General features: G+C 41.1%; 1 protein-coding gene across 4 annotated transcripts in view; it reads left to right on the top strand.

Annotated features, from left to right (window-relative positions):
• The window catches only part of znf451 (zinc finger protein 451), a 65266-nt gene that overhangs the window by 45351 nt on the left and 3405 nt on the right, over positions 1–16510 (top strand). For 3 of the 4 annotated variants that reach the window (XM_048596958.1, XM_048596957.1, XM_048596956.1), the window contains exons 10-13: positions 644–2253; positions 8031–8192; positions 12744–12874; positions 15094–15280. In XM_048596958.1, the coding sequence (XP_048452915.1) occupies positions 644–2253; positions 8031–8192; positions 12744–12874; positions 15094–15280 (2090 nt within the window). Of the gene's footprint in view, positions 1–643; positions 2254–8030; positions 8193–12743; positions 12875–15093; positions 15314–16510 lie in introns of all 4 variants that reach the window. The other variant, XM_048596959.1, reaches the window with a different exon arrangement.

The following is a 16510-nucleotide window of genomic DNA, read 5'->3' as shown; positions in this document are numbered from 1 at the left end:
TCTGGAAGCAAAGCTAGTTTCACTAATTGTAACCTTGGTAATTATCGTTAATTGTTGTAAAAGTTCATTTGGTTCTCTAATGTCCTTCAGGGAAGGAAATTGGGCATTTTTACTCTGACTTTTAACTACCCTCTGAAATGGCTTAGGAAAGTCGGTCACTTCAAGGACAGCTCAGAATGGGAAATAAGTGCTGGCCTAGCCAGTGATATCATGAAATAAAGACAAAAATATTCAAGTGTAGAAGATTGAAGGGTGATCTGATTGAGGTTTTTGGAGTTAAAAAAGGATGTGGTAGGGCAAATAATTAAAAGAAAACATGCTTTTGTGGGTGGTATCAGGATTGAAGGGAATATAAAGTTAATGGCGGATAATTTAGGAAGGAGATGAGCAACCACTTTTTCAAATGAAGGGCAATGGAAATCTCCCTATCTGACCATAGATGGTGGGGATAGTAGGAGTGAAAGGTATGAAGAGGTAAGGGCATCAAAGGATGCAGAGAAAACATGGTTAAATGGAATTGCAGTCCACATCAACTAAGATGTAATTGAAAAGAGTAGATTTGGGGGCCTGATTGGTCTCCTCACTATTTCTGTGTAAATTGTTTCAAACCTTTAACTATGTGGTTTTCTTCCTTTTTTTGTAGAACGCGATGCAGAAGGGCTGGCCCTGTTGCTGTGTCCACAAAGGATATTAGCCAAGTTGCTGCAATATTTAAAGTGAGGGGCTGCTGTCTGGACTGTCGAAAGTTGTTTGTGGATGACAATCAGATCAATCAGCACACTCAGCAAACCATGCACAACATCCGGTGGATTCGCACAATGGAGAAGGCCATCTTGGAGTTTTGTCACTTCAATGAGAAAAGCAAGACTCCCTCTGATCTCCGTATGCTTTTGGATCAGTCCAAGGCCAAGAAGAACTCTCCGTTCAAAAGACCTCTGGCTGAGACATGTTCCAGTGAGGCTGGCACGCCCAACTCCAGCAAGAGGACCAGGAGAGAAAGCAACAGCGTGCAAGTCAAGGAGGAAAAGGTAGAGGGTGATAGCCACTTTGGAGCTAGGATGTGGTACTGTGAATGCCACCAACGGTTTGACAATGAAGAAGCGGTGGAGAAACACGTCATGGTAGCCAATGGCATCCTCCACAAGTGCTTGGTGTGCAGCAAATTGGTGCTTGACGCTGGAATTATCGGCTTGCACATGAGCCGTAGTCATGGGGGTGCCCATTTGACCAACTACCGTTTCTGGTGTGAACGCTGCCATACAGAGATCCTAAGGAAAGAGGATCTGATGGCTCACATTGTGGAGTGCCACAGTGGCCATGCTTACTATTACGAAAAGCAGGTGGATAAAGAGGAGTTGGTTTCTTTTGAGCCTTCTTCGTCCAAATCAGCATGGAACTCAGCGGATTCGACAGGCAAGGATGGTGACTGGCTGCAGCTGGATCCAGGTAGCCCCGAGCCAGAAGCTGTTGTGGCCAGTGGCTCCTGGCAGTGTCGGTTGTGCGAAGAGATGTTTGATTCAGAGGATAGTGTCGCCCAACATTGTCGCTGCCTGGCAAACCACCAGTTTCACAAATACAGCTGTGGCTTGTGCAAGAAACACTTCCACAGAGTGGAAACCTTGTACCGTCACAGTCGTGATCAGCACAACAGTGAGCTAAATGTCAAGTACTTCTGTGGATTGTGTGATGACATCGAGTTTGACTCCGAAGGTGAATTTCTTGAGCATTACAAAATTTTCCACAGCACTGATTACGTCTTTGTGGAGCATGGCGATGCTGTGACCACAAAAGAGATGGAGGAAGAAGCTCCAGACGAATATTCACTGATGTCCTGTGGGTGTCGGCTGCACTATAAATCCAAAAAGTTAAGGAAGGAGGACAGCCGCAAGTGCTTGAAGCACCTGTTTGAACAAGGGAAGCTCTGGTTTCGCTGCTCATGTTCAGCAACAACCCAATCTGAGGAAGACCTCCAAAATCATCTGGTGGAATGCCACGGGATGAGTGAGGCAGACACCAGGTCCATTACAGTCAAGTGCATTTGCAGCAAGGCTTTCAATGACTGTGAAGGTGCCCAAATGCATTACCACAGTAAGCACTGCTCTTCTCAGGAGCAGCAGGCGGCTGTTTCCTCGCCAGTTGATGGTGAAGCCACTCTCCCCAATGTGACCACGTTATGCAGCAACGCCAAGGGAGCACCACAGGATGAAAATACAGAGCCTTCGTCCAGTCATGAGGTCCTTCCAACAACCCCAGGTAGCCTTCGTATTACACTTGCCCAATCCATGCCAGCAAGCAGGTCAGTGGCAGCCCTTCCTCAGGAAGGCAGGGAGGTCACTGGTTGTGTCAAGAGACCAAAGCAAAAAGGTAGTGGGCTATGGATTGAACTGAGGGAGGGCATGTTTATCATAAAATTATTAACTGCTAATACTATAGCCCGTATTGCAGCTGACCAAAAGATTTTAAAAATGGCTCACTCTGGCTTGCTGGCTCTTGCACTCTATTTATAGTAAAATCTGTTAATTATATACACTTTGGACATACTGAGATCATTTGTCTTTTCTTCTTTGCGGGCGTCATTATTTTCACAACAACATGTATTTGTATAGTCTCGGTAATTGCATTAAAATCTCTAAAGGCACTGATAGCACCATTATAGAACAAAGTAATCTAGCATCCATATTGAGACCAACTGTTCTATCTCCAGGACAAATGGGTGAGCATTTGATGCTAGAGAGAGGGATTTTTCTGCCACAGTACATGCTGGGTAAAGTGTTCTCCTTTCTACAAAAGTCATTTCTTTCTCAAAATCTATTACTTTCTCAAATTAACCAGAGTACATCACCTCACAGCAGTCTGGGGTCTGAAAGAAAGCAAATTGTAAGGAGAAATGTCATTGATCACAATTTTAAGTTCCAAATGTAGCAGCTTTGTGACGTGTTGCGTCTCTTATTGGTAAGAGTTTAGTGCATTGAAGGCTGCTTTATAGCTTCTAATTTTTCAGTCTGTAGTTTTACAGTGTCACATTTTTTGCCTTGCGAGTTATTTGTGACAGTAAGTAGGGGAGATGGGACATGCATTTATGGAGATTTGACAGTGGTTTATAAGTTTTTGAAGAAATACAGGCTGAGATTTTCCACTGTGCACCTTGAGACTCACTGTAAGGGCTGGTAGATAACATGTGGTAATTGCAAAGGTGGAATAACACTGCCAATAAAATAGAAAATACAGTGAAATCACGCTAAGCCAAATTGGAGGAGGCCCAACTACAAATTGGTGTTAAATGGGGTTTCAATATAGCCAGCGAACCCACTTTATAACGCTCTGTGCCTGCAAATGAACTTGATGTCAAAGAAACCTGAAAAAAAGAAGAGACAGAGTGAATTATGTTAAAATGAATTTATATTTTGATTTGTACATACCTTGCAATGACCTGACCTTGCACAGTAAAAGGTGTTTCAGATTGTTAGGATTTAGCTGTGGGAAAAGCTCAGTAATTTGCTTTTTGCTCAGCACGCCATCTTCAGATGAGTCTGCCATGTCATCAGTGCAGCTGAACATGTTTCATGTAGTTCTGTGCTGCAGTACAAAATCCTGGAACATCTCTGCAGCCTATTCAATGCCATTTGTATTGGGAGAAAATGGGATAAAATTTGGTTGAAATCCTGGTATACATACCTCATCTTCGTCACCCACAAGGGAGAGGGGCATGAGCCCTCCATGGATAACAAAAACGCAGACACTGCAAAGGACCACGTGCTCAAAATGGATGAGTTAATGTGGGGGAGAAAGAAATGGCATCTGGGGCTGACCTTGTGAGTGTGCAGATCCATCAGTAGCAAATCAGCAGATGATGAGGGTGAGGTGTACTTGTTCAGGATGTGAGAAGACCATTCTATCACCATTGCTGCAGGTCTGCTTGCCTGTAAGCTCAAGTGTAGCCTATCTCTGCTCCACTTGATTGACAGGAATGTTCCCTTTAAGCTGCATGGCTGTGCAGGTACAGCTGCTCCAGGGTTCCGTGCATGGCATCCTGATGGCGGCATTGACTTCCGGTTCCAGAAGTTGCCACTGCACATGGACCTTGGAAGCCTGTGCATGGGGGAAAGAAAATTACAGGGAATAGCTGCGTGACAGGTGTGCATGAGTTTGGCTAGTCTGGAGTCACCAGTCTAAAAATCTGGTTCATTATGAGAGATAGTAGGAACTGCAGATGCTGGAGAATCCGAGACAACAAGGTGCAGAGCTGGATGAACACAGCAGGCCAAGCAGCATCATAGGAGCAAAAAGGCTGACGTTTCGGGCCTCGACCCTTCATCAGAAATGGGCTCATTATGAGCACCTTTTTATGGGATCTCATATTTTACCACCAGGAATGGCTGGCAAATTCATATCTGGGGTTTTAGGTAATCCGAATTTCACTCATGGTGATTTCACTGTAGAACTGAGACTGACTTAAGAACATAAGAACTAGGAGCAGGAGTAGGCCGTCCAGCCCTTTGAGCCTGCTCCGCCATTCAATAAGATCATGGCTGATCTTTTCGTGGACTCAGGTCCACTTACCCGCGTTCTCACCGTATCCCTTAATTCCTTTATTTTTCAAAAAAAATCTACCTTATCTTTAAAAACATTTATTGAAGTAGCGTCAACTACTTCACGGGGCAAGGAATTCCGTAGATTAACAACCCTCTGGGTGAAGAAGTTCCTTCTCAATTCAGTCCTAAATCTGCTCCCTCTAATCTTGAGGCTATGCCCTCTTGTCCTAGCTTCACCTGCCAGTGGAAATATCCTCTGTATTTCTATCTTATCTATTCCCTTCATAATTTTATATGTTTCTATAAGATCCCCCCTCAATCTTCTGAATTCCAATGAATATAATCCCAATCTACTCAGTCTCTCCTCATAAGCCAAACCCCTCAACTCCGGAATCAACCTAGTGAACCTCCTTTGCACTCCCTCCAGTGCCAGTACATCCTTTCTCATGTAAGGAGACCAAAACTGCACACAGTACTCCAGGTGTGGCCTCACCAGCACCTTGTACAGCTGCAACATAACCTCTCTGCTTTTAATCTCAATCCCTTTAGCAATGAAGGACAAAATTCCATTTGCCTTCCTAATTACTTGTTGTACCTGCAGACCTACCTTCTGTGATTCATGCTATCATTTCAGTTCAGGGTCTACCTCTTCTGGTTGACAACTCAATGTCTTTTTCTAGCTACAGGATCAGGAGGAGGCCATTCAGCTGCTCAAGCCTATATATAAAGTTAATTCACGCACTTTGTTTCTGTAACACATGTAAACTCTTGCACTGGGGGCGAAAAACAATCTGTCGATCTACCATGACCCGTCCCCAGCCTCATCCATTTGAAAAGCAAGCTCCAGATTTCCACGATCTTTTTATGGAGAAAACTTCCTGACATCACCCCAAATGACTTGTCTGTAATTTTAGGATTGTCTCCCTTAATTCTGAGCCCTTCCACCAAAGGAAATGGCTTCTCTATATATAACGTACCAGATCCTTTAATCATATTGAATAGCTGAATCAATTTGCTATTATAAAGGTTAAAGTAAAGTTGCCATAGTCTGACTCGACCGTAGGACTGCTCTCTACATTAGAGAGGGGACAACTGGTGGTTTAACCTGAGGGTCACCATGCCTCAGGTAAGGGAAGTGGTTGAGAAGGAGAATTCTTCATGGTAACATCATCCGAATCTGTGCTGTTACTCAGCTTCGCAAGCTAGCTGTCCAGCCAACTGAGCTATTTATTAGTTTTCTAAGTAACGTAACCTCTCAGTTTAATCCTTTATAACTCTAGTAGTATTCTACTTAATCTGTGTTATATCCCTTCCCAGACCAAGGTAGTCTTACTTATATACATTTCCGTGATGGCCCCAGTACTGAACACATTTACTCCAAATAGGCTTGATACTGACCACATTCAAATACAAAACACTTGTAGATGTTGGAAATACTTAGGTCAGATATTATCTGTGAACAGAGAAAAAAAGAGTTTATGTTTCATTAGAATTGATGTAAGGTTACTGACCTGAAGTATTAAATTTGTTTATCTCTGCACACGTGCTGGCAGATCCATTAGTAATGAGTCTTTTTGTCTGATCACTGTGGCAGCCATATCTTTTGTTTGGTCTAGGTTTCAAACTGTTGCAAGTTAAATGCACCCAACGTATTTTGAATGCTCCAGACTAATTCAGACTGTATCAGTTGTATATCTTTTAGTCTAGAGATAATAGGAACTGCAGATGCTGGAGAATCTGAGATAACAAGGTGTAGAGCTGGATGAACACTGTAGGCCAAGCTGGATCTGAGGCGGATGAAGGCAGACGTTTCGGGCCTGTAACCTTCTTCAGAAAATTTTCTGAAGAAGGTTCTAGGCCCGAAACGTCAGCCTTCCTGCTCCTCTGATGCTGCTTGGCCTGCTGTGTTCATCCAGCTCTACACCTTGTTATCTTTTAGTCTAACAAGGTTTAAGAAGTAGGGTAGTTTATAGGCCCCTGTTGTTGTTACACAGGTTAACTAAACTGGCTCATTCATGTTTCACGGTAAGGGCAGTAAAGGTGAGAACCATCACAACATTGAAGAAATATTTAGATTATCACTTGAAAAACCATGGAATAAAAGGCTACAGGCCAAGTGCTGGAAATGGGATTGAAATAGGTAGGTGCTTGATGATCAGTGCAGACACAGTGGGTTGAAGGGCCTTTGTCCATGCTGTGAAACTGTATGATCATAGCTGTTATATTCTGTCTTCACCCCCTTACCCCTGTCACCGTTGGAACCAAACTTTTTCCAAACTTGACATCCTATTTGACCGTGAGCTGAGATTCCGAACTTGACTGTCCTAGTGATGGAATACAGTTTACTGTCACCTCCTTAATGGTGGTTACATAGAATGTACAGAATGCCATTTGGCATATCTGGTCATTGACCTCCTCCCACCCCTCTTCTTTAAATTCGTTTATCCACCTGCCTTGAAAATGCATCCACAGCAGGTGTACCCACATCAAAATGTTTCTTCAAAGTAGCCTGTGGAAAGAGGATGGTACATTTGGCTGACTTCTGTTCATTGTTCAGTCTGAACATTGTTCAGTGTGGAAAATGCTTCCATAAAGTTCAGGATAATTTAATTTTATCTGACAGTGCAATACCTTAAACCGAGTAATTTTACTATAACCACCATTAACCTCTCCATTCAAAAAAATGAGGCTGGAGTGACCTGGGTTCTTTTTGAGGAGGAGTTAAATGTAGTTCTTAGCCCTAATGTGAGCAAAGGGTTTGGGGAGAAAGCAGGAACTGAGTTCTGAGTTTAATGATCAGCCATGATCATATTGAATGGGAGAGCAGGCTCAAAAGGCAGAATGGCGTACTCCTGCTCCTATCTTTTGCATTTCTGTATATAGTTGAGTCAGATGTCTCTTTGACAGTCACCTACTTTTTCACTTCACTGAGTGAGTGGATTGGATTAAAAATTCCTTAGTATCTTTTTTAAACAACCCATTCTGCATGCACTTGGTAAAAGCTGGTAAAAACTCCAGTTTTTGCTGGAGTCATGATCTTTTACACTGTTCAACTGTCCACTCTCACTAACTCAACGTTCTGTGATTGCTGGAAGTGTGAATGATGCAGGGAGGCTGATCATGGACTTTAGGAAAAGATGCGACCATCGGTCTGTGTCCTAAACCAATGAGATTTTAGGACTGAGAAATGTGAATGAAGGTGAAGAGTTGAAATCAATTCTAGAAAGAGGAATAAAAAGAGGAACAGAAAGTTGAATTCTGAGAGAGAGAAAATGGACAGATAAGAGAAGATAAAAATACAAAATTTATGCATCAATAATAGGGTTGTTAACAGCCTAATATTGTTCCAGCAAGGCCTGTTGAATTTAACTAAGTGCTTCTTGATATGTAGTGTATTCATACTTTATCCATATGACCTACTGAAGTTGCAAGTTTGCAACAATTTCTTTGCAACAATAAAGTCTTCTGTCTTTTTTTTTCCCCTTCTCTAACTAATAGAAAAGAAAGCCATAAATCAAGAAGAAGACATAGAGTTGCCTGACTTGGACCTACTACGCACAATGACACATCTTGTTTTCATCGATTTGGATAACTGGACAGGCTTTTTCAACCACTTACCAGGACATCTTAATCAAGGCACTTTTTTCTGGGGATTTCAAGGTTAGTTCAAAATATTGACTTTTTTGGGGTAAGGGAGGGTTGCTTTTGAAGGGGAAAACTGTCTTGAAAAAGTTACAACATGCTACCAGGCTTCAGAATGAGGAAACTAAGGTGATTGATAGCACCCGAGTGAACGTGTTGGAGAACAAAAATCTGATAATTCCCCAGGTCCTGATAGTGTATATCCTGGACTTCCAAATGCAATTGATGCAGAGATCGTGGGTATGCTGGCTAACATTCCCTTGAAACTGCATGGCTGTGCATTTGCTCCAAGGGTGCACGCATGTTGATTGCCCTGCTGACAAGTTCACTTTTGCATTCTCCAGCAGCCGCCGCTCCTGCACACAGACTTCAAGGGCCATGTAGCAGCTGGAGAAATGAGGTGCGACATGGATGCTGGTTTTGACTTTGCAAGATTTCAGAGATCCCGCAGCAGTCCCAGTAGATTAGAAATTGAAAGTAACACTGTTATTCAGTTGGGTTACCAACTTCGCATTGACCAGGTTTTGGGAGGTGTTGGCAGAGAAGGCAGTCACTGAATCCTGGCAGTGTGGGTGAATCCATCAAGGCAAGAGGCAAAGTCCAAAGCCCCAGATTCTAGTGGGAGGAAATAGGTTTCTTTGCATGTAAATAAACAAAAGTACTTTGTGTCACTGTCCTTGGTTAGGATTGGCCTATTCAAATATGGCTGCATTCAGGTACCCGTTGGAACTGCAGTTTGGCAGTGGCTCTTTCAAAGCAGCTGCTGCTGAATCTTCATCCCCTTGCGCATGCTCTGACACATGGCTGTCTTGCCTTTTCATTCCCTGGCCAATGATGGCCCTGGCCTGCACTCTCCTGATGGCTATGTTAGTAACAGACTCAGCATTGTAACGTTCCCTGCTCCTGGTTGCAGTGTTGCAGCAAACAGAGCCCAAGTCTGAGTGGAGCAAGCTGCCTTCTGGTGACTGTGGCGCACTGCTTGCTTCCCGCAGAAGTTTGCCTACCTGCTTAGACTGTGTTTAGCCTCACAGGCCAGGAGCAGGTGATTAACCCTCTGAGCCTTCTCACACCCAGAGATACAACAGTCACCAATCCGTTATGCATTTTTACTATATATGGCATACTCATGTATACTTTCTTTACAACAATTTTAGCCTTTAACTATCTTGACGTGAAAGAACAGGCAACAACGTTAGAGTGTAGTATACACGTGTTATCTATATCAATACCAATGTATCATACTGTATACAATGGTTAGCTCACTGTTTACAATGAATGCTGAGCATCTGTGAACAAGTTATGGTGCATAGTAATATAATCCCTTAAATTAACATTTTAAGATCTCCTGGGTTGATTTCAATAGGCAGCAGGAGATCAGTGCTGATTTCAGGAGACTCCCAACCATTTTGGGAGAATTGGAGACCCTATTAGTTAGGGAAGGTTGGAGATAGAAAATGGGGAACTTGACATCTATCATTGGGAAATTGCTGGAATTCATCGTTAAGGATGTCTTAATGTACTTGGAAAGCATAGTATGATTAGAGCAAGTTGATATAGTTTGACCAAATGGAAATCTTGTTTGACAAATTTATTGAGGGATTTTTGAGCATGTAACTAGTAGGGCAGATAAAGGGGCAGCAATAGATGTGTTGAATTATATTTGAATTTTCATAATTTATTACTTGAGGCAAACAAATGGTTAGTATGGAAGACAAGGGCTGATGAAGTTTGGGGGTGTGATATGAGCATGGATAGAGCATTGGTTACAGGATATGGATAAACAGGGCATTTTCAAGTTAATATACTGTGAGTGGTGGAGTGCCATGTGGATCACTGCTGGTGTTTCAGCTATTTACAATTTATATTAATGGCTTAGACAAAGAGACAGAGTAATATGTGTAGGTTTGCTGATGATACAAAGCTAGGTGGGAATGCAAGCTGTGAAGAGACTTGGAGATATTGACAGTTTACATGAATGGACAACAAGGTGAAAGGTCGAGTATAATGTTGGGAAGTATGAGGTTTTACCCTTTGGTTGTAAACATGGAAAAACTGATATTTTAAAGTGTGAAACTTCTCAATGTTGATGTTCAGAGACACTTGGGTTCGTAAGTTAGCATGTAAGCACAGTAAGCAATTAGGAGACAGTTTGTTGGTCTTTATTGCAAAGGGATTGGAATGCAATTGTTGCTACAATTGTACTGGGTTATTGATTCCATCTCTGACAGTGTGGCACACCCTTAGTCTTTTATTGGAGTATCAGTCTATATTGTCATACTCTGATCCTTGTGTGGAAGTTGAACCTACACCTTGTGTCTAGGAAGCAACAGTGTTGTCTACTGAGCCAAGGCTAGCATTAAACTCATGAATGTGAAAATGTCTCTTGTTCCATAGCACTAAACCTACTACTAAGCAGACTAATATTGCTCCCTTTTTTTAAACTACAAAAACATTTCACCTTTTGCTCAGCAAAGTCTTAGAATTTTTGCAAGATGGAAAAAGGACCTTTGGTCCATTGTGTCTGCAACAGCCATCAAGCATCCATCTATTTTAATTCTGTTTTTCACACTTGACCTGTCATCTTTCTTCTGTGGTGTTTTAGGTGCTCATCTAAATACTTTTAAATGTCTCAGAATCCTGTCTCTACTATCCTTTTTAGGCAGTAGGTTCCAGATACCACCATCACTTGGGTGAAAAAAAATTCCTTGCATCCTCTCTATGCCTTCTGTTCATTAACTTGAATCTCCACCCTTGGCTCCTACCTGGGCCAGGGTACTTACACACTGTCATGCCTGCTAAAACCACAAACAACTTCGTCTCATTGCTAATTTAAGTATATTATAGTCTCCCCTCTTCCCTGATTTGGATACCTACAGCTTCATTCTCTTTAGTGAATACAGATTCAAAGTACTTACTTAAAACTGTAACAATGTCTTCTGGCTCCACACACACGTTGCCAATGGGGGTTCTAATGGGCCTTACTCTTTTCCTGGTTATTCTCTTGCCTCTAAAATACTAATAAAACACCTTTGGATTTTCATTAATGTTACCTATCAATCTCCTCATCGCACTCCTAATTTATTTTTTAAGAGACTCCTGCATTTTCTATATTCCTCCAGAAATGTATAGTTTGAGCCCTTGGTATTTGCCATATACTTGCTTTTCTTGATTATCCAATGCTGTACACTTGTCATTCAAGCTTCTCTGGACTTGCTGATCCCACCTTCTCCTTTATGGAACTATGTTGACCCTGCACATTCAAAACTACCCTTTTGAATGATTCCCATGACTTTGATGTGGATTTTCCTGCAAATAGCTGCTCCAAGTCCACTTGGACCAGATGTTGACTTGTATTAAAATAAGCCTTTCCCCAGTTCAGGGTCTTTATTTCTGGTCTGTCTTTGTTCTTGTACATAAGTAACTTAAATCTTATTGAATTACGTTCACTACCACCAAAATGCCACATCCACCACTTGCCTGGCTTTGTTCCCTAAAATTAGGTTCAGTGTCCCTTCTTTTCTTGTAGGACTTTAAACATGCTGGCTTAAAAAGCTCTCCTGGATGCATTTTAAGAATTCTGCTCCCTCTAAACCTTTCAAACTTTGTCTATCCTAGGTAATATTGGGGAAGTTGAAATCTCCTACTATGATTACCCTATTTTTTACACTTATCTAAGATTTGCCTATGCATCTATTTTCTGTTTCTCCCTGATTGTTTACGGGTCTATACTACACCTTTTGCGAAGTGCCCCCTCTTTATTTTAAAGTTCTGCCCAGGCAGCCTCATTTTGGGAACCAAGATATCATTCCTTCTTATTGCAGTAATTGACTCCTTGATCAATATTGTGACCCCACCTCTTTTACAGTACACCGTGTCTTGCCTAAACAATCTATACTCCATCCTGTCTGTCTGTCCTTTCCTCAGCAATGTCTCTATGATGGAATCATGTTGTATCCCCATGTGTTAATCAATACCTTGTTCACAAGACTACTTATACCAATTCAAAATAAAGACTCCTTGCCATGCTCCCGTGAGCATTAATTTGGCTATACTCGCACTGCCTTTAAGGCTGACTTGGTGTTCTTCTATGCTAGTCTGCACATCACCCCCGCATGGTATCTCTGTATCCCTATGAAGTGGCAATATTAATCCTTTTGGGAAATCTTTGCCCACTTGCAACCATCTGAAAACTAATCAACTCTTGTTAACATTTTAGAAGGCACAAGTTCTTATTTGCTGTCATCTCTACTAATGTTATACCCTTAAAGTAAACTTAAGTTATTACTTTACCATAAGATCGATGAGGTTTAGGATGGGAACAGGGAGAAAATTTTAATTTGATTGATATTAAATTTTCATGCGATGTTGTGAGTAAGTAATATCCATTTAGTTACTGAGTGAGAGTTTCCTAGGTGTGCAAAAGCAGCTGTATGCTTTCATTGAGATTGTTATATTATGTGAGTGGCATGTCTGAACATCCTTTCCTTAGCAGTGAACTATGTGTTTTTCTTAAAAAGTGCTCACCTTTTCTTACTATTCAAATTCTCTTTCTAATTCATTTTTACATAGGTGGAAAGACTAATTGGAAACCACCAGAAAACTGTCCTGTCTACAATTTTCTCGTCAACACTGGATGTTTCTTCCTTCATCCGCGATGCAGCACTAGGAAGGATGCTGCTGATTTTGCCATCTGCATGCATGTTTGTGTTCTTTGCTTTTTTTTAAAAAAACTTGTCCTTTTATGCAAATCCATAGATAGAGATAATTGTTCATGTTGAGAGGTGAGAGAAAGCCAAGTCTTGTTTTCTTTTTAGTTCGGGCCATGATGAATTGGGTTCTGAAATGAAAATGCCAAGTTGCAAAGAGCTGTAAGGGAGGACAAATTTTATGGGGTACTGGAATACAAGAGGCAGCTTAGAAATCCCAGAATGAGTTTGGGCATAACTATGGTTGTGGGCAGAATGATGGCAATTAAAGTCAGGAACTTGTATTTCAGTAGCAGCTTTTACACTCTCGGGACATCCCAACGTGCATTACAACCAAGGACGTTCTCTTGAAATGTAATATAGGAAATGCAGTGACCAATTTAAGTGCAGCAAGGCCCCAGTAAACAAAATGTAATAATGAGTCACTAATCTGTTTTAGTTGTGATTTGAAGGCTAAATATTTTGACCAAGTTGCAGGAGTGGGCCATTTAACCCTTTGAACCTGTTCCACCGTTCATTGTGATCTTATTTGCTTTGTAGCCTAACTCCATATATCTGTCTTTGTCCCATATGTCCATGCAAGGGGTCCAATAGAGACCTGGAGGTTAAATCCTTCCAATTGTTTAAGAAACCAAAGGGCAGTTAGCCATAGTCCCCAAAGGGCCATGGACATCTCTCTCCATTATAAAATAGACAATTGGTGATATGTAACTGGAAGGAAACCCCTCCTAAAGCCTTCATGAACTATTATTGAATTGAACTAGCACAACTGGCATTATTCCGCATCACACTTTAGCCACCTGAACTAACTGAACAATGGGGGAAGGAAGGGAAGTGGAGCTCACTTTATGAATGCATGAATTAAATTGGCCAAATGGCCTACCTCATCTATCATTGTGCCATAATCTTTGAAACAGGTGCCATGAATTTTTGGCATTGCCTTGTGTAATCATCAAAAAACCTGTTCCCATTATATATGCCAGCCACATTTGTACTGGCAGCTGCCTGTTCATAACAAATGCACTAACATTTGAGGTAGTCCATTAAGTAATTTTCCTATTTTTAGAAAGCTTTGTTGTCTTAAAGGAAGCCTTGCATTTAGGTAATGGTTTTTGTGACCATGGATATACCAAAGTGGTTTATAGTCAGTGAAGTATTTTGGAAACATATTCATTGTTGTAGCGTAGGAAAAAGCAACATCGGTCCTCAAGCTGTCAGTTGTTCACACCTCACCAAAGTGGAATTAGCCTAGTGGTGAGAGACAGAATGTATCTGGGTAATATTTAGTGTGATTTACTGTTCCCTTAAAAAACTTTGAACGTGTAGTTTTGATTTTACTGAATATGGCAAACAAATTACATGAACACAATGGAGACTATCTTCAAGCTTGTTATCTGCATCTCAATCCAGGAGAGGCTTGACCCTTGACCTGCTACACGAGGTCCATTGCGAGCAATGGCAGACATAAAAAAAGACCTAATTTGGATAATAATTTCAGAAAGTTGATCAACAATTTATTTGCTGAACCCTTTGTAAATCTCATGTAACCAGTGTTCTGTATGGTTCCGTCAATATTAGTAACCAGTAGGGAGAAAGGGGAAAAAAAATCATAGAATCATATAACAGTAAAGAAAGCTATTTGATTCATTGTGTCTGAGCTTACCTTCTGCCACTTTCACTTCATTGACTATCAAAGTCCCTCTAAATACCACTTAGTCTTTTCTGTAGTAAAGTGAATAAACCCCAGCTTCTCCAGTCTCCATATAACAAGAGTGCATTATTCCTTACACCATTTCAGTAAATCTGTGCCCTCTGTAAAGGCCTTTGCATTCTTCTTAATTTGTGCCCAGAATTAGTCTCAATACAGCAGCAGACTCCTAGCCACTGATTTGTAAATGTTTAGCTTAGTTCCTTTGTTTTGTATTCTATGTCATATTTATGAAGCTGAGTATAGTCTAGATTTTTAAACTTCCTCAATCTCTTCTATACCTTCAAAGACTTAGATATTTGAATTCTCTGGTATCTTTCCTGGGTCCTCTTTAGTATTGTGATAGTTAAATGATGCCATTGAGGAATAGACAACTTGAACTTCTAACAAATGAGAGACAGTTAATGTTTTATTTTATGTTCTCTCTCTCCTCCAACTCCTCCTTCCTTTTGTGACCTTCCCTTCCTCTCTGTCCATGTGTCACCCTCACCCCCTAATTTTACAGGCTGGCCGTATGGATGAGCAATTGCCAAAGCATATCCCTTTCACCATACTGTCTGGAGACAAGGGCTTCGAGGAATTGAAGAATCAGTTTAAGAAAACGATGCGTCCTGGCCACGTTCTGAACCCCCACCAGATGGAAGGGGAGCTGATGTGTGCCTTACTGAATAGTATATCAGATATTGGGAAAGGTGGGGCTGAAGCAATAAGATAATTGAGAAAAGGTTAAATCCCATGACACTGCTTATCTAGAATAAATGCGTCTATGACTCCTACATTGACATTAGATGTAATTCTTTACTTTGGCTACCATAGCATTTTTGAGATGCTTTTCTGAAGTTGTTAAAGCTTAGCTGTCAGTGCAAATTTCTCCATTTGGCTATTTAGTTAGAAAACTGCCATCAAACTAAAAGCACAAACAAAAGCAAACTACAGCAGCGACTGCCAGAAATCTGATATAAAAACAAAATGCTGGAAGCACTCAGTACTTCGTGCAGAATCTGTGCAGAGAGAAAGGAGTGTGGATGTTTCCAGTTGATAAGCCTCCGTTAGAACTGGAAGAAGTTAGAGACGTAACTGGTTCTAAATAAATACAGAGGCAAGGAAGAAAGGCCAAAAAGAGAAAAGTGTGTGATCAGGAGAGCGCAAGTAATTAAAGGACACAAGAGGACAGTGCAAGGCATGGTTAATTGACAATTGAAACTGAAAGAACTGTGGGTGCTGTAAATCACAAACAAAAACAGAAATTGCTGGAAAAGCAATGCTCTGAGGAAGAGTCACTCGACCTGAAATGTTAACTCTGATTTTTCTCCACAGACGCTGCCAGACCTGCTGATTTTTTCCAGCAATTTCTGTTTTTGTTTGTAATTGACAGTTGACATTTGCATGCAGACTTAAACTTTGTCGGAGTAAAATAATGAAGACTAAATTTCAACTTTTGTTTTATTATGAATTGAGATTCAACACTTTGTTATTAATGAATTTAAAAAGGGAGAAAAAATTTGACCTTGAGAAATCCTCCGAGTATCTGCCAAATATATGCCACTATATCCTGTGGTACTTAAGGCAATGGTGTAATGGTAATGTCACTGGACTAGTAATCCAGAGCTTCAGGCTGATGTCCTGGGAATATGTTCTGGAATCCCCCATGGCAGACAGTGAAATTTGAATTCAATATTTAAAAGCTGGAATAAAGAAAAACTATCCTAATGATGGCCATTTTACCACTGTTGATTCTCAAAAACACCTATCTCGTTCATTAATGTCCTTTGAGGAAAGAAATCTGCCATTCTAACCTACTCTGGCCAACATGTGATTCACACCCATGTGGTTAACTTTGGGTTATCAGACTCCTAAATATTCTAATCTCAAGCACCTCTGCTCATTCAGTCAGTGGTGATGAATGTAACCAGCATTTTTTT

This window comes from Rhincodon typus, chromosome 5 (genome assembly GCF_021869965.1).
Source record: "Rhincodon typus isolate 14 chromosome 5, sRhiTyp1.1, whole genome shotgun sequence".
In the NCBI taxonomy this organism is placed as follows: domain Eukaryota; kingdom Metazoa; phylum Chordata; class Chondrichthyes; order Orectolobiformes; family Rhincodontidae; genus Rhincodon; species Rhincodon typus.
Note: the sequence above shows the minus strand (reverse complement) of the source record. Positions and strands in the feature narration are given on the sequence as shown.